This window comes from Babylonia areolata, chromosome 21 (assembly GCF_041734735.1).
Source record: "Babylonia areolata isolate BAREFJ2019XMU chromosome 21, ASM4173473v1, whole genome shotgun sequence".
Taxonomy (NCBI): Eukaryota; Metazoa; Mollusca; class Gastropoda; order Neogastropoda; family Buccinidae; genus Babylonia; species Babylonia areolata.
The window spans coordinates 37,678,263-37,700,166 of record NC_134896.1 but is presented as its reverse complement, the minus strand read 5'-3'; the positions used below and the strand labels follow the sequence as shown (position 1 = coordinate 37,700,166).

Here is a 21,904-nt window from a genome sequence, read left to right as displayed (position 1 = left end):
GTTCGAAATTGGTATGAAACTGGATATCTGTCTTGCACATAAAAAAGCACTGGCAAAGCCAGACAGGAAGTGATCGCATTGAGCTGTGCAAAATAAGAACGCGCCAGCAAGAGCGTCAGTGCGACAGGTGTGAAGTATTGGTGTCACACACATGATCCCAACATGCATCGGTTGACATCATGGGTAAGAAAGAAGAACCACAGCCTTGTTAAAAAAAACAACATCAACAAAAAAAACGTTGTGCAAGCCTTGTGAACCAACTGAATATCACGGCACGCATTCGAACAGGTACTCACGACAGTCAGTTGCGCGCTTACATGCACACACAGAGCCCTCCCCCCCCCTCCACCCTCCTCACACACACACACACACCCACACACCCCTCCACAAGCACACGCACAGCACCCTTTCTCAATCCAAAGCAGCCGTTAAGTTTATTGCTCAGTTTACCTGACGTCAGTCCGCACGAACACAGGAGGTTAAAAAAGACCCCCCCCCCAAAAAAAAAAAAACCAAAAAAACCCAAAAAAATCCAGTCTGCTCCCTCCCCTTCCCTCTCCTCTTTTACCGGAGATAACTGCAACAAGCGGTTTGTGCAAAGTGGTTGGCAAATTACCAATGGAGAAAGAGAGCGAGAGACAGAGAGAAGAGATCGGGGAAGGAAGGGGAAGGTGCAAAATACGTCATGTGTGAATCAAGTCGAGCGTGTGAATCAGTGGCTCTGTGTGTGTGTGTGTATGCATATGGTGGTGGTAGATAGTGCCTTGTGTGTGTGTGTGTGTGTGTGTGTGTGACTCATGGTGTTTGCGGTGTCGTAACGGCGCGGGGGAGCTGTCTGTTTTCCTGTCCCACACGCTGTCTACTGTGTGCTGCTCTGTCAGGGCTAGTTGGAGATCCAGTTATGTAAAAACAGTCCGATCAGTCACTGCCGGGCAAGCATTCACAAGGTTGTATTCGACACTCCCCCCACCCCCATTTCTCTCCTCACCGGCAACAAAAAAAGGCACGACGTTAGGAAGATCAGTGCATTGAGATAGCCCCCCTCCCCCTCCAAACGCCCCCCATCCCCACAACCCTCAACGCTGTTTTGTCCTGGTTCGATTGCCCGTCAGCCATGTCGCTGGAGAAGCGTTAAACTTCAATGGATGACCTGAAATGAGTGACAGCTGAACTGTTGGCGAAATGCTTGGCAAGCATAAAAAAAGGGACGATTTTCTTCTGTTAGTTTCTGCGTTCAGTCATGTTGATGAGCGGGCTGCTTCTGCGTTCAGTCGTGTTGATGAGTGGGCTGCTTCTGCGTTCAGTCATGTGGCTGAGTGGGCTTTTAAGTCTGTTTCCGTTTGCACCACTGAGCTGAACAGGAGCTCGATGGTTTGAACTCGCCCTTCAAGAGCATAGTCAGAAAACTCTATGGAACATTACTGTCTCGGAGAGGGAAGGGGCTGCTCAAGCTAGTTTCAGAAAACATTGCGGGCACTTTTAACGTGTGTACTTATCTTAAACATTAACCAATTTTGCGTGTGCACTTTTCGAAAACATTAACCTATTATAACGTGTGTACTTTCAGGCTGCATGGGACCTTTGTTAGTTTACCATGCGCACTTTCATTAAAAACACATTTATTCAACAGGCTTCCTAAACTGATGCAATGGATGGAGCGATTGGGAAACGTAAATGGGACTGGACAGACGCTTGAAGGGGCAATACCGAGTTAACAAGATTTGACACACTGGTTCAATGGAAAGAGTGGACTGCAGTTGTACCACAGATTCAGACTACACATGGAAACAGATATGGATATTTATTTATTTTTAAATTAGGCTAGCCAACCAACCACCCATCTGCCTATGGCATATCCAGAAGCCAACCAACCAGCCACCCCACTGCCCATGGCATAGCTAGTAGCCAGCCAACCATTCAGCTACCTAACTGTCCATGGCATAGCTATTATCCAGCCAACCAACCAACCAACCACCCTACTGCCCATAGCCTAGCAGTAGCCAGCCAACCAACCAGCCACCCAGCTGCCCATGGCACAGCTAGTAGCCAGCCAACCAACCAACCACCCAACTGCCCATGGCATAGCTTGTAGCCAGTCAGCCAACCAATCACCCAACTGCCTGTGACATAGCTATTAGCCAGCCAATTAACCTACCACCCAACTGTCCACAGCATAGCTAGTAGCCAGTGAACCCACCAACCAACCACCTTACTGTCCACAACATAGCTAGTAGCCAGCCAACCCACTAACCAACCACCTTACTGTCCACAACATAGCTAGTAGCCAGCCAACCCACTAACCAACCACCTTACTGTCCACAACATAGCTAGTAGCCAGCCAACCCACCAACCAACCACCTTACTGTCCACAGCATAGCTAGTAGCCATCCAGCCAACTACCAAAGGCATAGGTAACAGCCAGCCAACCAACCACTCACTCAACATTCACTCACATCAGTTATTATCCTCGCACAGGCAACCAGATGACCGCAACAGCTGGAGAAGCACTCTCAAGAATCAGCTATGGATTTGTGGGGACAAACTGTCAGCTGCTGCAGCAGAAAAGCCAGCTCGCAGAAAACAGCTTACACATGTGACCGCTGCAACAGAGACTGTCTCTCTCGCATTGGTCTCGACAGTCACAGGCGACGCTGCTTGGTCCAAGCAGACAGCCCAATTTGACATTAGGTTGGATATACTCTATCCATGGTCAGCCATGACTGAAGGAGGCCTACTACTACTACTACAGGCAACCAGCCACTTATGTCAGTTCATCCATGGCAGCCCACCTTATTGACTCAGGATGTCAGGTCACTTGCTTATTCAAACCAGTCTACCAATCAAGCAAGCTTGTAATGTCACCCAATCACACCTCAGTCAGCTTTGTCATCACAGATGGGTTTATTTCCAATTTGATTTATTATATGTGTCATTCACAGCGTTCATTCAGATATACATAAGACAAGAGGCAAAACCATCATGGCTCGTGTGTGACTCCTGCTGCACAAGAAGAAGAAGAAAACTGAAAATGCCAACAGTGAATGGTAGAGGGTGATGGGGGCAAGGGGAATATCAGTACATGCACGCAACAATCCAAATCATATTTTTGCTCATCATCTGAAACAAGTGTTTGTTGAACTCCACACTGTGTGCTGGAAACGGCCCACATTGATCAGCATTTCATTGTTTTACTAAGTCTATGATCATGGTATGGATCAAAGCTTCGAACTTCCCTTGTCTTTGTCATGACTTTTTCTGCTTCGATTAAACATGACAAAATAGCCAAATGCAGTTTGGGGCTGATATACACTAAAATCAATCTGGAAAACTCCAGTTCTTTCAGATGTGTTGTCCCACACCTAATAGTGCAGACTGAAGGTCCATCACCATCTGTCTGTCCAATCACGGATGAGATAAACAGAAAGAAAAAAGCTATTCACTGTCGGAGTCTATGAAAAAATCAGCAGCTCGTATTTGAAAATTCTGATTGTTTCTCTGAAAATAATGGCTGAATTTGACTTCTGCTCATAAGCCTGAATTCCCCCCCCCCCCCCTCCTGTACTATGTTCAATGTCCCATCACTTTGCAGAATTTTGCTGTTCAAAACAAATGTGTGGATCAATGTAACTTCTGTACAAAGAAAAGAAGGACCTATTAGAATTAAAAATGATAAAAAAATAACTGCTATTAATAAGTGAGTCAGTATGTCTGATAAAAGTACAAAGTTTTGTGAATAAGAAATAAAAAATCAAAGTATAGTTGTAACCTGACTTTGGAAACATTTTTGATCTCTAATTTTTGTGTCCTTTCCAGAAGTGCATTGTCACTATAATCAGAATGTGTAGAAAGAACTGATTATTTTCTAACTTAAACCAAATTTGGTGTAGACAAAGTACTTCCAGAGAAGATGAATTTGTTAGAGTTTACCACAGACACATCCACATATACAGACAACCGAAAAACAGGGTTATTACAAAGACTTAGTCTAAACACACATGTGAACCAACAATGTCTGTCACACATGGTGTTCACACCAAAGATGTAACATTGGTGACTGTCAAACAGTATTCATACCTAAGATTACACTGAGGTCTGTCACACACCATATCCATTCCAAAGATACCAATTTGATGTCAGTCACACATGGTATTCATACAGAAGATATAACTCTGATGTCATTCACACACTAACACAGCATTTATTCCAAAGATGTCAGTCATATATGGTGTACATACCAAAGATATAACATTGATGTCTGTCAAACGCAGCATTCATACCAAAGATATAACATTGATGACTGTCAAAGACCGCATTTATACCACAGATATAACATTGATGTCTGTCACACAAAACGTTGTTACCAAAGATAAAACATTGATGTCAGTAACACACAGCACTCATACCAAAGATGTAAACACAAAATATTCATACCAAACATCATATAACATTGTAAGTCACACATAGCATTCATACCATAGATATACCAATGATGTCTGTCGTACACAGTGTTCATACCACAGATATACATGTCAGTCATTTAAGTTTTCATACCAAAGATATAGCACAGATGTCAGTCACACAAGGTGTTCACAAGAAAGATATAACATTGATGTCTTTCACACAAAACATTCATACCAACGATAATTATAACAACAATGTGGCTTGTACAGTGTTCATCCCAAACATGTAGATGATATACCACTGATATCAGTCACACATTGTACACACCAAAGATATTCATACGTCACTGATGTCCGTCAAAAATGTGTTCATTCCAAAGTGTCAGTCAAACGCAATGTTCATGTCAAAGATATAACACTATCAGTCACACATGGGATGACATTTAGCACACTGATAAACAAATAAATAAAAAAGTTCTATATTCTTTAACACTATACACACCTGTGTTGTTGTTTTTTTTTTTATTTTTTATACAAATACAGATGCAGAGTAAACACAATTCTTCAGCATGATTGTGCATTTACAAGAGCTCTGTATCCTTTTTGTTCCACATACACAATCTATATACAATCTCCTTTTTTTCCCCACATGCATAATCTAACGCACAATCCATACATCCTTTTTCACATGCACATAATACAATCCTTTTCAAACGCATAATATTTCTTTTTCACCTGCATGATCAGTCTTTGATGTTGTACTTATAAACAGTCACTTCAGCATAAAATGTAAGAAAACATAGTCATTTCAACATAAAACATAAAACTACCATGAATAGTCATTTCAGCATAAAAAGCAAGACGACCAATTCTTTGTGAGTAAACGGAATGTAACACTCAGCAACTGATCTGTGTCAATGCTACTGTATCAATAACTTACTAATACTTCAGGACCTAGTTGTGTGAACACTCACATACTTTAAAGCAGATAGTGACAACACACTGTGGTATGACAGACTGATACGCTGACTGGGGATACATCATGATGTTTCACTGTGGTACACTGACTGACTGACTGACACACTATTGCAGACAGTGCTAACTTGCTCATGCATCATTCATCATATAACGCTCTATTCTAAAATGGAAAGAATCATATGAACAGGATGCTCACAAGACTAATATACTGACTCTGAAAGAATGCTATAAAAACAAAGTTTACATCTAAAAGTGACTTGCAAATGGTGGTGTTTGTGGTATTGTCATAACCCTCAATATCACTTTTTAAGTGTGAACATCATGGCATCATTCATTTACAATCCTGTAAATCCATTCGCTTTGACCGGCAACATTTTATACAATAACCTAATTGAACAGTTTTATAATACATTGACTAGACACACACACGTCTAATTTCACCCATACTTGAAAGATGTTAAATTGAAGAAAAACACTTGCATGATTGCTTTATTTACATGTTCCTTTTCGTATTGTCATTATTATAAATATATGCTCACACACTGATCTTTTATATATTTATCTTTTATCTGAATTTATTTCATGGAACACTTTTCATCTTCCTTCAACTTTTTGATAAACAAGGACTTCATCAAGTGGAACATATTTTTGGAGGTTTCTTTCTTCATTCTGATAATAAAGTATAACTAACATTCAAAACACATGCAGTAATGGATTGAACTCACCCGAGACTAATAAAAGTGGGGAGGGGAGAGAGAGGAAGGAGAGGAGATGGAAATTATTTTTAGAAGTTATGCCAAAAAGATGTCAACTTTACAGTGGAACAGATGTTTTTTTAAAAGGCGGAGTTTGTATTATACTCCATGTTTGGTGATACATATACTTACCATGTCAAACTGATGCAAACTAGGCCTATCGGTTTGCTCTGCTTGGCCAAATTTCGCGCGGCTAATAGTGAAAAGACGACCCGTCTTGCCCGGTCTGCTCTTAGCCTATGCTCAATTTGAATTTATGTTCAGATGCTTAGTTAGTTTGTTGTGAAAATGTTAATTTCACTGTTCAAATTTGATGCCTTATTAATGCCTTATTTACTTAGCCCTTGTTGTGTTGTTTTACAGGTTGGTATTTCTATATTATTGACTTCATCATCATATCTGTTCAGTATTTTGTGCAAGTGTATAATCATGCAAAAGGTATGTGAGAATGCACATACATGTCTTTTGAATGGATGTGTCATATTTGTATTGTGAGCATGAGCAACATGACCACATGTGAATTTCTCTTGGAAATCATGACAGTGATTTTACTAGTTTTAAGTTGTAATTTGGAACTTTACTGGTTGTCTGTTGACATTTTACCATTCCAGTTAACAAGTTATTTAGTTTGTTGCTTCATATTCTTCTTTTGAGCAGCATTAATGCTGGACAATGGAACCATATAAGTAAAGTTATGTGTTGTTGCTATCATTATTATACCTTGAAGTGACCCAATGTAGGTATGGGTTTTAAATGATTTAAATCTAGCAGTTAAACACTGGTGGGTTTTTAGTGCACAAGCTCTCATGTAATCTGCTTTGATTGGCAACATTTTATATAATCATCTACTTGAATAATTCCAAGTTTAATTAGGAACTCTACTGGTTCTCTGTAGTAATCTTACCATTTTAGTTAACTCACTCAGGACGATGTTTTCTCCCTTGCTTTTCCCCACAGATGGCCCATTTGTTAGTGTTTGGAAAAAAATTACAAAAAAAGTACAAAATACAGAGTAAGAAAATGAAACTCTCAGAACTGGTTTATTATGCGTTGGGCTATTGCATAAAAAAAAAAAAAAAAAATCAAATTTCTCATCTTATTTTTACAGTTTTGCCATTATGAAGAAAAATGCCAATTTTTCACCCCGAGTCACCACCATACCCATGCTCACTTTCTGCACTTAACTCTTCAATGTCCATCCCTTCAGTTTGTAGCATTTCAAGTACTTTGGCAACACTAAAACGTTGCCGTCACTGCCTTGTTCGCTCCACAACATTTTGAGAAGAACCTGCTTTGCTAACAGGCTGGCACACGAGTAGACGACCGGTCAGTGACTTTGTCAGCGTGTGTGCAAGATGGGCCACACATGACAGGCTGGCCAATCATACCACTTGGTTGGGGAGTGACCAAGAATAGTGTACTCAGCTTGGCTAATCACAAAATCATGTGTACAGTGCGTGATGGATTTTTATTTTTGGAAAATGCTATTACATTCCGTTGTCCGAAACCGAATACATTTTATGTAGGATTGCTCACGCATTCCGTCGTCAGGAGAGAGTTAATAAGTTATTGAGTTTGTTGTTTCTTTTCTCTCTCTTGTTTTCTTTCTTTCTTCATAGTTTTAAAATATACTGAAGGAGACAAGGGGAAAAGGAGTGAATAGAGGAGGAAGGGTGAGGTGATGACTTTTCTTCTAAAATTGCAACTGTTGATATATACATGAAAATGAAATCATTGTACATGCGCACAAACACACACACAATCACACATGCACACACAATACACACACACTTGCACACACACACACACACACACAATCACACGCTTGCACACACACACAATCTGAGGGAAAGCACCTGAACAATGTCTGTTATTGGCTCAGTGATCCATGACCAATGCTGTTCACAGCGAAAATAATGAGGAGTTGATGGCCAGAGAAAGCCTGGTGGCCCACATCTCAGCCCCCACTTTTGGCCTGCATCAGTGCCCAGCTGAGGATGTAGTCTTAGACGTTGTGTTGTGTGGATAACAGGGAGATGGTGTCGTGTGTTGATAACAAGGGAGAAGTGTAGGAAGCTGTGGTAGTGGTAGATGACAGTGGTAGATAGTGCCTTGTTCTGTTGGTAGGTGGGGTAGTGGTAGATGTAAAATGTGCCTTGCTGTGTTGGTAGGTGGGGTAGTGGTAGATGTAGATGGTGCCTTGTTGTGTTAGTAGCTGTGACAGTGGTAGACAGAGCATTGTTGTGTTGGCAGCTGTGGCAATGGTAGATAATAATGCATTGTTGTGTTGGTAGCTGTGGCAGTGGTAGATAATAATGCATTGTTGTGCTGGTAGCTGGGGTCGTGGTAGATAATGCATTGTTGTGTTGGTTTCTGGGGTCGTGGTAGATAGTGCATTGTTGTGTTGGTAGCTGTAGCAGTGGTTGATAGTGCATTGTTGCGTTGGTTGCTGGGGTCATGGTAGATGGCAGTGGTAAAAAAAAAATGCCTGGTTGTGCTGGTAGTTAGGTAGTGGTAGAGGTAGATGTAGAAGGTAGTGGTAGATGTAGAAGTTAGTGGCAGATGGTGCCTTGTTGTGTTGGTATCTATGTAGTAGTAGAAGGTTGTGGTAGATTGCGCAATGTAGCTGGGGTAGTGGTAGATGGGTGTGTTGTGTTGGTAGCTGGGGTAGATGGATCTGGCTCATTTTGGTTGGTAGCAGGAGTAATGGTAGAGGGTGCCATTGGGTGAGTAGTAGAAGGCACTGCAACAAAAGCATCACAGTCTGTGATCAACAAAATCACACTGCGCTCAACAAAGTCACAGAATGGTCATAAATGGAAAAGCCCATCCCTTGATAAAAGTGAATGTGAGACTTGTGCCCATGAAGGCAAAAGAATAAAAAGATCTCCTAAATAATTTGAGAATCTTTATCAATGTGTGAAAAGGAGAAGCAAGTATTATTTATATCATTCTATTAATTTATTTTTCTTAATATATATATATTTTTTTTACATCAAGTCCTCACCCTAAAGTGGGACATATAGGAAAAAAAAGAAAAAAAGAAAAAAAAAGAAAGAAAAAAAAGACTGAAATGAAAGGATGTGAAGAAATGCACAAAGAAACAGAATCATTTCCAAATAACATTACCATTTCAAGGTAAATCAAATACACAAAAATATATCATCTATATATTACAAAAAAGTCATAAATATAAAATAACTAACCTGTACATAATATCACAAATTATTTAAATTAATTTTTTAACATCTTCAACCAAAGTATACTGTTTTATATGTTTTCCATTTTTTGTTAAACAGATACTTTTTTAACAGAGTACCTAAAATCAATATAAGTACTAATCTGTTTCAAAGAAAGAGGTATTCCAACAGGATCCACCACTGTACACACAGCCTGAACAATTCCAGGGAGAGGCACATTTGACTTATGAACATGTCTGTTATTTATCTGTTTGAAAGTTATCTGGTGCAAAGGGTGCACAGTACAAGTAACCACATTGTGCAACATTACAGAGTTACTGTATTTCTGTTTTATGTTCAGTGGAAGTAAACCTACTGATTATAATCAAAAGAAGTCGATGAACTGGATCTTAAGAAAACTCCAGTTTACTCGCACATCTATATGATCTGGTTTCAGGTTTTAGAACACTTTTCACTGAACAAATCCCAAATTGTTGAAACGAAATTCTAAAAACCCCAAAATTGATTGCTCTCTTGAAGTAGTGGAAGACAGCCAGAGAGAGACAGGGTGATTTACCTTTCCCCAATCCTCTTCTTACAGTTGGGACAGAAGGTGTCCTCAGTCACATCCACCCTGATCTTTTGGTACTGGATACGCTCCTCCGTCACCTGCACATATATATACCTTGCACTACATTTGTTCACTCATTGTACACATCATGATATATCCCTCACTTCAGTCACTGTATATATGAATGAGAGATGGGCTGAAGATTTGTACGAAAATGTATTTACATAATACTTTGCATAAAAAAACAAATCAGTATTAAAACATGAGACTGTTAAGCAGTAAAACTACAAAAATCTTTCCACTATTACTAACATTTCACACACACACACACACACACACAAAGTAGGACCATATGGAACACATACAAAGTACCAGTAAAGGAATTTCATATAAATGTTATACACTTCAATAAAATTCACCTCTCATTTACACAAATACCCGTCAACACACACACACACACACAAACAAAATAAAAAAAGAGAAAGAGAGAAGGGGTGGGGTGGGGTTGGGGGGTGGGGGGTGGTGGGTGTGAGTGGGGGGGGGGGGGAGGAGAACGAGAGATCTTCAGTCACTGTACAACTATGGACATCCTTTCTTGAATCTTCTTTCTGTGCCCATGTTTTGTGCTGGGGGCATGTGAGATGCCCATTGACAATTTTGGGTTTTGTATGCCTGCAATATGATTTTGTTTAATCCTCTGATAAAATATTGACAGAATGGTTAATATAAGAGGCATTTCCTAGGTGTATGTGCATGGGTTTGATTGTACCAAAGCCAAATTTTCATTTCCTGGTGCTTTTTTTTTTCTCTTGTTGCTTTATTTAGCCTTTTCATGTTTACAGAACCAGTGTGTACAATTTTTCAGCCCTGAAATGGCTCCAGGTGGCCAAGCTTGGCTAACAAAAGATAAAAGAGATAAAGACTGCGCTCATGTTTACACAGCAATATCCTACAGATCAAGTTGCATGTGTCCAAAAGGAATGGGTGTTGACTGACAAAACCATAAAAAACAATATTTATGTGTGGCCAGCAACAGTTGTGTTGAGAAAGAGAGAGAGAATCTGAATGTGTGTGTGTGTGTGTGTGTGTGTGTGTGTGTGTGTGTGTGTGTGAAGTATATTGGACTGGGAATAGGAATTATACAGTTTAGAATTTGGATATGTGGGGTGGCTGCCCACATTTCATAGCTTGGAAGGCATAATCACCTGCCCGATTATCTGTCATGACTGTATGACATGACCCGGCAGTATGTCAGTCATCAAGTGTCTCCTTCCCCCATCAACTACTGCAATGCTTGGTGTGGCGGCTCGTAACTAAGTTCATTGACCGACGGCTTTGCAACACGTCTGGAGGCGCCGTGGCAGTATCAGTAAAGCGTTGGACTTCTGATCCTGTGGTCAGGGTTCGGTCCATTGTTTCGGCACTGGTGTTGTCAGTGTCCTTGGGAAAGGCACTTTACCAGTATACTACGATTTTCTTGGCTCTGTGAATTGGTTCCTGAATTGTTTGGCCCGGAAGGTTAAAACGGTGGATGGAGAGGACTGGGCCCCCTACTGAGACACAGTGGATATGAATTCACTGCCCCGATTATCGTAAAAGCCAATGGGACCTTTAACCTTTAACAGCACGTCATCCAGGGATGGCAGCACTTTAGTTCGGCTGCACCTAGTTCAGCTGCTCGAGATGGGCACCGCCTTACTGCTATTATTCTATTATCACTTCATAGTTGTCCCATTTAAGAATTTCTCGATATCCAGCAATGAACCTGCAGCAGAAACTTCTCTGTCCACCTAACCACCCCTTTACCCCCGAGAGTGATGTGCTGTAAGCGGTAAGCTGCTGATGAATTATTTAACAGGTTACTTCTGGTACATCAGAACGCACATATATGTAGCGACAGCATAAAGGAAAGCTTGTCAGTGAACTGCATACCAAGCAGGTCGCTGAAAACACACACACACACACACACACACATAAGGTACGTTATTGATCAGGTGTCCCTCCCGCAGGCTAGGAACCCCAGCGCCCACATACAAGGCCGTGATGCTTATTGCATTGTAACACGACTATCCCTGGCTGTTGCAGGACCAGTCCCCTGGTGTCTGCCGGGGAGACAGTGGCTGCGTCACTCCCCACCCCTCCCCCTGCATCCACCCCCCTCCCCTCACACACACACACACACACACACACACACAGTGTGTGTCTGGCAGCACTGCACTGCCACAGGATGAGTCATCGGAGCAGCGAAGAGATGACTGTCACTCGTCCCACACATAGCGTTGTATACATGTCTCATTGTGCGAACACACCCATATATCACTGTGTGAACACACACACACACACACACACACACACACACACACACACTCAAACTGTGGGTATACCTATCACTGACACATCTCGTTGTGGGATCACACCCATCTCACTGTGAGAATACACGCACCTATCTCGTTGAGAAAACACACACAACTATCTCATTGAGAAAACACACACACCTATCTTACTGTGAGAACACACACACAAACACACACACCTACCTCACTGACAGAACACAAACACACATCTCACTGTGAGAACACACACACCTATCTCACTGGGAGAACACAAACACACATCTCACTGTGAGAACACACACACCTACCTAACTGAGAGAACACAAACACACATCTCACTGTGAGAACACACATCTATCTCATTGAGAGAACACAAACACACATCTCACTGTGAGAACACACACACCTACCTAACTGAGAGAACACACACACATATCTCATTTTGAGAACACACACACACACCTGACTCTGTAAAACACAACCATCTCATTGTGGGCACAAACATCCCCATCTCACTGTGAAAACACAACCATCTCACTGTGAGAACACGCACACATACGCACACCCCCCCTCCCTCTCTGTGAGAAGATATGCATCCATCTCACTGCCCCCCGCCCCCACAATCTCATTGTGAGAACATAACACACTCATCTCACTGTGAGAACTCATGCAACCATCTCACTGTGTAAAAAATACAAACTAACATGTGAACACCACATGTCACAACCATCTCACTGTGAGAACATCCACCCACCCCACTCTGAGAACACCCACCCACCCCACTGTGAGAACACCCACCCACCTCACTGTGAGAACAACCTCGCTGTGAGAACACCCACCCACCTCATTGTGAGAACACCCACCCACCTCACTGTGAGAACAACCTCGCTGTGAGAACACCCACCCACCTCATTGTGAGAACACCCACCCACCTCACTGTGAGAACAACCTCGCTGTGAGAACACCCACCCACCTCATTGTGAGAACACCCACCCACCTCACTGTCAGAACAACCTCGCTGTGAGAACACCCACCCACCTCATTGTGAGAACAACCTCGCTGTGAGAACACCCACCCACCTCACTGTGAGAACAACCTCGCTGTGAGAACACCCACCCACCTCACTGTGAGAACAACCTCGCTGTGAGAACACCCACCCACCTCGCTGTGAGAACAACCTCGCTGTGAGAACACCCACCCACCTCACTGTGAGAACAACCTCGCTGTGAGAACACCCACCCACCTCATTGTGAGAACACCCACCCACCTCACTGTGAGAACAACCTCGCTGTGAGAACACCCACCCACCTCATTGTGAGAACACCCACCCACCTCACTGTGAGAACAACCTCGCTGTGAGCACACACACCAATCTCACTGTGAGAACACATAGTGAAGCTCCCATCTCATTGTGAAAACACCCACCCACCTCGCAGTGAGAACCCCACCCACCCTCCCCATCTCACTATGTCCCCCCCACACCCCCATCCCTCCCAAACTCATTGTGAGAACATAACACACCCATCTCACTGTGAGAACACATACACCCATCTAACTGTGTTAACACAAAAACTAACATGTGAACACCAAATCTATGTCACTGTGATAACATACACACCAATCTCATTGTGAAAACACATAGTGAAACTTCCATCTCATTGTGAAAACACCCACCCACCTCGCAGTGAGAACCCCACCCACCCTCCCCATCTCACTATGTGCCCCCCCCCCCGCCCCCGTCCCCCCCCCACCCCCCCGCCGCCCCCCATCCCTCCCAATCTCATTGTGAGAACAATAACACACCAATCTCACTGTGAGAAAACATACACCCATCTGTGTAAACATAAAAACTAACATATGAACACCAAATTTATGTCACTGTGATAACACACACACCAATCTCACTGTGAGAACACATAGTGAAACTCACATCTCATTTTGAGAACACCCACCCACCTCGCAGTGAGAACCCCACCCACCCTCCCCATCTCACTATGTCCCCCCCACACCCCCATCCCTCCCAAACTCATTGTGAGAACATAACACACCCATCTCACTGTGTGAGAAAACATACACCCCTCTGTGTAAACATAAAAACTAACATATGAACACCAAATCTATGTCACTGTGATAACACACACACACCAATCTCACTGTGAGAACACATAGTGAAACTCCCATCTCATTGTGAGAACACCCACCCACCCTCCCCATCTCACAATGTGCCCCTCCCACCCCTTCCCAATCTCACTGTGAGAACATAACACACCCATCTCACTGTGAGAACTCATACACCCATCTAACTGTGTAAACATAAAAACTAACATGTCACTGTGATAACATACACACCAATCTCACTGTGAGAACATGCACCCATCTCTCTGTGTGAGCACACACACACACCCATGGTCATCTCATTCACAGATGATACACACTATGTGTGTGTGTGTGTGTGTGCGCGCGCGCGCGCGCGTGTGTGTGTGTATGTGCGCACGCGTCTCTGTAGTGTATGTAAGCATGGTAAAATGTGTTTGCACATCTGCCAGTGTGCGTTTGTATGTGTGTCGATCTGTGTATGCGCGCGTGCGTGTGTGCGCATGCGTGTGCGTGTGATAAAAAAACCCAACAACGGCGATCGTGAAATGTACCGACGTTCGATTGACAGGCCGCACATGCGTTTGGCAAAGCGGGTAAAGCAGATCGACCTATCTCCTATGGGGTGAGCCACACCAACGGCTGACGTAATCTTAGCAATACGGGGTGGTGGAGGGAGGGGGTGGGAGGGGGGGGGGGGGGGGGTAGAGGGAGGGAGGAGGGGGAGCGTTGGCGTCAAACGCTATGAAAGTTGATCTTCAGTGATGAATCCTTCAGAGACGAATGTGTGCAGCGCTTCTTAGCGTTTGCTCTGTGTGTGTGTGTGTGTGTGTGTGTGTGTGTGCGCGCGTGTGTGTTTAAGGTTTCGCGGTCAGCAAAATCGTAGTTTTGTCCAAATGCAGTGACACCTCCTTGAGTAACTGAACTGAACACATTTTACTGTGTGAACACACACATTCACCTCTCTGTGAGAACACAAATATCAGTCTGTGGACATACAAGCCAATCTCTCTGTGAGAACAGATACACCCATCTCTGTGAGAACGTATGCAGCCATCTATGTGTGAACACATACACCTATCTCTCTATGAGAACACATAATGTGCACACCCCATCTCACTGTAAGAATACATTGTCACCTCAAAGAGTGAACAAACAACCCAAAATGTGAACATACAAGCCAACACATACAACCATCTCAATGTATGAACATGCACATTTCGCTGTAAGGACACACACGCCCACCTCAATGTGACAACAGACATTCATCTAACTCAGTCACTGTGAGAACATGAACACCCATCTCACAGTGTGAATAGATATCTCAGAAGTCAACATACAAGCCCATCTTTCTCTCAGAACACAGACATCCATTTGTTTGTGACAACATTTTTTTCTTCTATACCATACATCAAGCTCATTGTGTGACAATACACAACAGACTCCGCGAGAACACATGCACCCATTTCATTGTGTGGAGACACCAGTCTCATGTTCCTTTGAACCACTGTGGTGGATGTCCAGCCTGTTCATTGGTTCTCTGTATCCAATTAAGCAGGCAACAAGTGTGTGTGGGGGGTGGAGGGGAGATGTGGGGGTTTCGGGGGTGGGAGTAGCAGCAGTCAATGCTTTCTATTGTTAAACTTAAGTCATCAGTTCACTCAAACAGTTTTAAAGTGAGGAATGCAAATGTGAAACCATTTTGTGACAGTACGACCATGAACAAGGTCAAAGTCAAGATGCGCGCACGCGTGCGTGCGTGCGCGCGCGCGCGCGCGCGCGTGTGTGTATTATAACTTTTCTTGTGAAGGACACGAGTTTTACACTATTCCCATAACACTGTTTCGTCAATATTGTCAGTTTTCTTGAGGTGCGCCGAAAGAACTGATCAATGAACATCACTGGTACCAACAGAGAGAGCATAATAATTTTTCATGGTTAACAGTGGTATCTGTGAAGAGTGCTAAAGAACTTTTATGAATATCATTAGTATCTGACTGGCATCTGTGGAAAGTGCTATAGAACAATTTAATGAATACCGGAGTCCAGGGGTAGCACAAAAGAACTGTTTCATGAATATCCATGTCCACAGGTGGAGCTAAAAAACTGTTAGATGAATATCATTGGTATTCGGCTGGAAAGCGCCAAAGAACTGTTTCATGAGTATCATTGAAATGTGTGCAGAGTGCGAAAGAGCTTTTTCATGAATATCATTTGTATTCTTGGAGTATGCTAAAGAACTGCTTCATTAATATTATTAGCTTCTTTTTTTTTTTTTTTTAAGAGTGTGTTATACAACTGTTTCGTGAGGATCACCAGTCTTTTTATTCTGATGAACTGACAAACTACCGTGGAAAGAACGTGGCAGTATGATTGTCCACTGAATCACCCCACTGCTAGTTTCTGAGAAATCAGGACAATCACCAGTTCCGTTTGTCACAATCCGCCCCATGCTGAGATCAACTGCAGACTTTGATTACATTGCCACTGGCTGTGTCACTGATCCAAGCTGTACAAAATGAGTTCATCATTTTGTGAAGAAATGCTGCCCATGGACAGACAAACAGAGAGACAGACAGACAGAACAGACACACACACATACACACACACACACAAGCCAAGCATATATACCAAGGTTCATATGTCTTTTCGTCTGTTCGCCTTTGACACCATACAATTGTCAAACAGACAATTGGACAATTTAACAGCCTTCCACAATAAGCACAGAGGCGTGTATTGTTTCCTTCCACCCCCCCCCCTCCCTTTTTAAAACAAACAAGAGTCAGTATGCCCTCACCCCACCCCCCCTTCCCCACCAGCACCCCATACTCTCCCCTCCCCTCCCACTCATACTGCACTGACAGAGAAGTGTGAGAGAACACAACAAGCCTGTTGTGTCGTCACAGAGGTGCACTGGGCCGCCCACCCACCACAGCAGGACCTTGGCAGGGCAAGTCAACAGGCATAAACTTTACAACACTGTGCGCTGGGCTGGGTTTGCTGTTGTCAAACCACCCCACCACTCCCTTGTCAGGAGTCCACCCATCCGGACCCCCCCCCCCCTCCCCTTCCCGTCTTCTTTCCTTGGCAGTGTGTAAAATGTTTGTATGTATTGTGCATGTATAATATTTATTCGACTGCCAACTTCAACGCCCTGTGCTGTGGACTGTATTAGACACACACTCATAATCATGTGTGTATGTGTGTGTGTCTGTATGTGCATGCACATGTGTGGGTGCATGCATACGTGCATGCATACATGCATGCATGCATGTGTGTGTACGCATGTATGCTTGTGACAAAAATATTTCTGACAAGAAGTGTGCATTTTCCACACAGGTGTCAACATGGCAAGATAGACTGTTCAGGTACTGAACATGGTCAGAGAGAACAGGCAGGTATCAAACATGGTCAGAGAGAAAAAGACAGGTATGGAAATCTACATGCTAAGAAAGAACAGAAGGTATGAAAAACATGGCCAGAGAGAACACAGACAGGTACTGAACATGGAAACAGAGAACAAGTCAGAATTAATCATACATGGCCAGAGAGAATAAGACAGGAAATGAACATGGCCAGAGAGAATATACAGGTAGTGAACATGAATCAAACATGACCAGAGAGAAAAGACATGACTTAAACATGGCCAGAGAGAAAAGACAAGACTGAAATATGGCCAGAGAGAAAAAACATGAATTAAACATGGCCAGAGAGAAAAGACAAGACTGAAATATGGCCAGAGAGAAAACAACAACATGAATGAAACATGGCCAGAGAGAAAAACAGCAACATGAATTAGACATGGCCAGAGAGAAAAGACATGAATAAGACATGGTATGAGAGAAAAGACAAAAGATTAAACATGACCAGAGAGAAAAGACCGGTATCAGTCTATTACACATGGCCAGAGAAAACATACATGAATTAGACAAGGTCAGAGAGAAAAGATGTGGATTTCAACATGACCAGAGAGAGAAAAAGCATGAATCAGACAAGGCTAGAGAGAACAGATATGAAATAAACATGGCCAGAGAGAAAAGACAGATACTGAACATGGCCAGACAGAACAGACATGAATTAGTTATGGCCAGAGAGAAAAACAACAACATGAATCAGACATGGCCAGAGAGAACAGACATGAATTAGACATGGGTAGAGAGAAAAGACATGGCCAGAGAGAACGGACAGGCATTAAACATGGCCAGAGAAAACTGACATGGCCAGAAAGAACAGACATGAATTAAACATGGCCAGAGAGAACAGACATGGCCAGAGAGAACAGACATGAATTTAACATGGCCTGAGAGAACATACATATATTGAACATGGCCAGAGAGAACAGACACGAATTAAACATGGCAGCCAGAGAGAACAGACACGAATTAAACATGGCAGCCAGAGAGAACAGACACGAATTAAACATGGCCTGAGAGAACAGACACGAATTAAACATGGCAGCCAGAGAGAACAGACATGAATTAAACATGGCCAGAGAGAACAGACACAAATTAAACATGGCAGCCAGAGAGAACAGACACGAATTAAACATGGCAGCCAGAGAGAACAGACATGAACTAAACATGGCCTGAGAGAACAGACATGAATTAAACATGGCCTGAGAGAACATACATATACTGAACATGGCCAGAGAGAACAGACACGAATTAAACATGGCAGCCAGAGAGAACAGACATATATTGAACATGGCCATACAGAACAGACATGAATTAAATATGGCCAGAGAGAACAGACATGGCCAGAGAGAACAGACATGAATTTAACATGGCCTGAGAGAACATACATATATTGAACATGGCCAGAGAGAACAGACACAAATTAAACATGGCAGCCAGAGAGAACAGACACGAATTAAACATGGCCTGAGAGAACACACATATATTGAACATGGCCAGAGAGAACAGACACGAATTAAACATGGCAGCCAGAGAGAACAGACATGAATTAAATATGGCCAGAGAGAACAGACATGAATTTAACATGGCCTGAGAGAACATACATATATTGAACATGGCCAGAGAGAACAGACACGAATTAAACATGGCAGCCAGAGAGAACAGACACGAATTAAACATGGCCTGAGAGAACAGACACGAATTAAACATGGCCTGAGAGAACAGGCATATATTGAACATGGCCAGAGAGAACAGACACGAATTAAACATGGCAGCCAGAGAGAACAGACATATATTGAACATGGCCATACAGAACAGACATGAATTAAATATGGCCAGAGAGAACAGACATGGCCAGAGAGAACAGACATGAATTTAACATGGCCTGAGAGAACATACATATATTGAACATGGCCAGAGAGAACAGACACAAATTAAACATGGCAGCCAGAGAGAACAGACATGAATTAAACATGGCCTGAGAGAACACACATATATTGAACATGGCCAGAGAGAACAGACACGAATTAAACATGGCAGCCAGAGAGAACAGACATGAATTAAACATGGCCAGAGAGAACAGACATGAATTAAACATGGCCTGAGAGAACATACATATATTGAACATGGCCAGAGAGAACAGACACGAATTAAACATGGCAGCCAGAGAGAACAGACACGAATTAAACATGGCCTGAGAGAACAGACACGAATTAAACATGGCCTGAGAGAACAGGCATATATTGAACATGGCCAGAGAGAACAGACATGAATTAAACATGGCCTGAGAGAACAGGCATATATTGAACATGGCCAGAGAGAACAGACACGAATTAAACATGGCCAGAGAGAACAGACACGAATTAAACATGGCAGCCAGAGAGAACAGACATATATTGAACATGGCAGCCAGAGAGAACAGACATGAATTAAACATGGCCTGAGAGAACAGGCATATATTGAACATGGCCAGAGAGAACAGACACGAATTAAACATGACCAGAGAAAACAGACATGGCCAGAGAGAACAGACATGAATTAAACATGGCCTGAGACAACAGACATACCGGTATACTGAACATGGCCAGAGAGAACAGACATGAATTAAACATGGCCTGAGAGAACAGACATATATTGAATATGGCCAGAGAGAACAGACATGAATTAAACATGGCCTGAGAGAACAGGCATATATTGAACATGGCCAGAGAGAACAGACATGAATTAAACATGACCAGAGAAAACAGACATGGCCAGAGAGAACAGACATGAATTAAACATGGCCTGAGACAACAGACATACCGGTATACTGAACATGGCCAGAGGGAACAGACATGAATTAAACATGGCCTGAGACAACAGACATATATTGAATATGGCCAGAGAGAACAGACATGAATTAAACATGGCCTGAGACAACAGACATACCGGTATACTGAACATGGCCAGAGGGAACAGACATGAATTAAACATGACCAGAGAAAACAAAGAGGTATAAACATGGCCAGAGAAAACAAACATGTATTACACATAACCAGAGAGAACAGACAGAATAGATATGATGAAACATGTGCATTGTACTTGCACAGATGTACAGTGCCTGTGGAGAGGGAGAGAGAAAACAAGTGAGTGGGTGAGAGTTTTCATCGCTTTTCCCTTTCATATACTATAACTGCCAGTGAAACCACTATGCATGCGATTACATGTTGCATGACCTTGAAAATGTTGGGGCAAACCAATGGAATGAAGACAGAAAACAAAAAAAACCCCAAAAAACACGTCACCCAACACAAGAAAGTGATATGCTGTGTGGTTGTGGACGGTGTGGCAGTCGAGTCAACATGTCCACAAATAGAATGATCACAAACCGGCCAAGCAAGGTGGCAAAGTTACAAACTGCTGTTCCCCCCTTCCATCTGCCAACTCGTCTTCTGTCAGGCGCGCACGAAAACTACACTCCCCGGGGTGTATGTATATGGATACCGCATCTTACCCCGAGTTAATGTATCTGATGTTTCTCACCTTCCTGATCAGACCAACAGCATGGACACCTGTCCTAAGCTCATCAGTCTGGTCTGTGTGAGGCATCAACCTATGTCTATGTTTATCACAATATCTGTCATCATCTGTAGCAAATTTTTGTTAAGACACACACAGTACACAGAAAAGGAAAAAAAAAAAAAGAATTAAGAAGAGAACAGAGAGAGAGAGAGAGAGAGAGAGAGAGAGAGAGAGAGAGAGAGAGAGAGAGAGAGAGAGAGAGAGAGAGAGAGAGAGAGAGAGAGAGAGAGAGAGAACTTGCATCTCAAAAAGTTTTTTTATTCAAGGATTAAGATTTTTTTTAGGCATGGCCTATTCTACCAATCTGTCCTTACTAATCTAAATCCAGTACATGCAATGCATATTATGATATATATACACGAAGGAAGAAGAAGAAGAAAAAAGTAGAATACATGCATCAAGGAGAGAATGCGCGTGCGTGCGCGCACACAAACACACACACACAGATCGACATGGATTGGAGAGTTAGAGACAAGATGAGAGGTGTGGTGAGAGCGAGAGAGAGAGAGAGAGAGAGAGAGAGAGAGAGAGGAGACAGACAGACAGACAGACAGACTGAGATGGACAGACTGACTGACAGAGAGAAAGAGGAAAGTTCAGTCCAACTTGTAAGAAGTGGA

At 42.8% G+C, this 21,904-nt stretch overlaps 1 protein-coding gene across 1 annotated transcript in view; it reads right to left on the bottom strand.

Annotated features, from left to right (window-relative positions):
* Positions 1–2,516: 2,516 nt before the first annotated feature.
* Positions 2,517–21,904, bottom strand: part of LOC143295807 (vam6/Vps39-like protein) — a 66,937-nt gene continuing 47,549 nt past the window's right edge. The window contains exons 24-25 of the mRNA XM_076607438.1: positions 9,890–9,981; positions 2,517–8,876 (exon numbers count right to left, since the gene is read on the bottom strand). Of these exons, the coding sequence (XP_076463553.1) occupies positions 8,816–8,876; positions 9,890–9,981 (153 nt within the window). The 3' untranslated portion in view covers positions 2,517–8,815. The remainder of the gene's footprint in view (positions 8,877–9,889; positions 9,982–21,904) is intronic.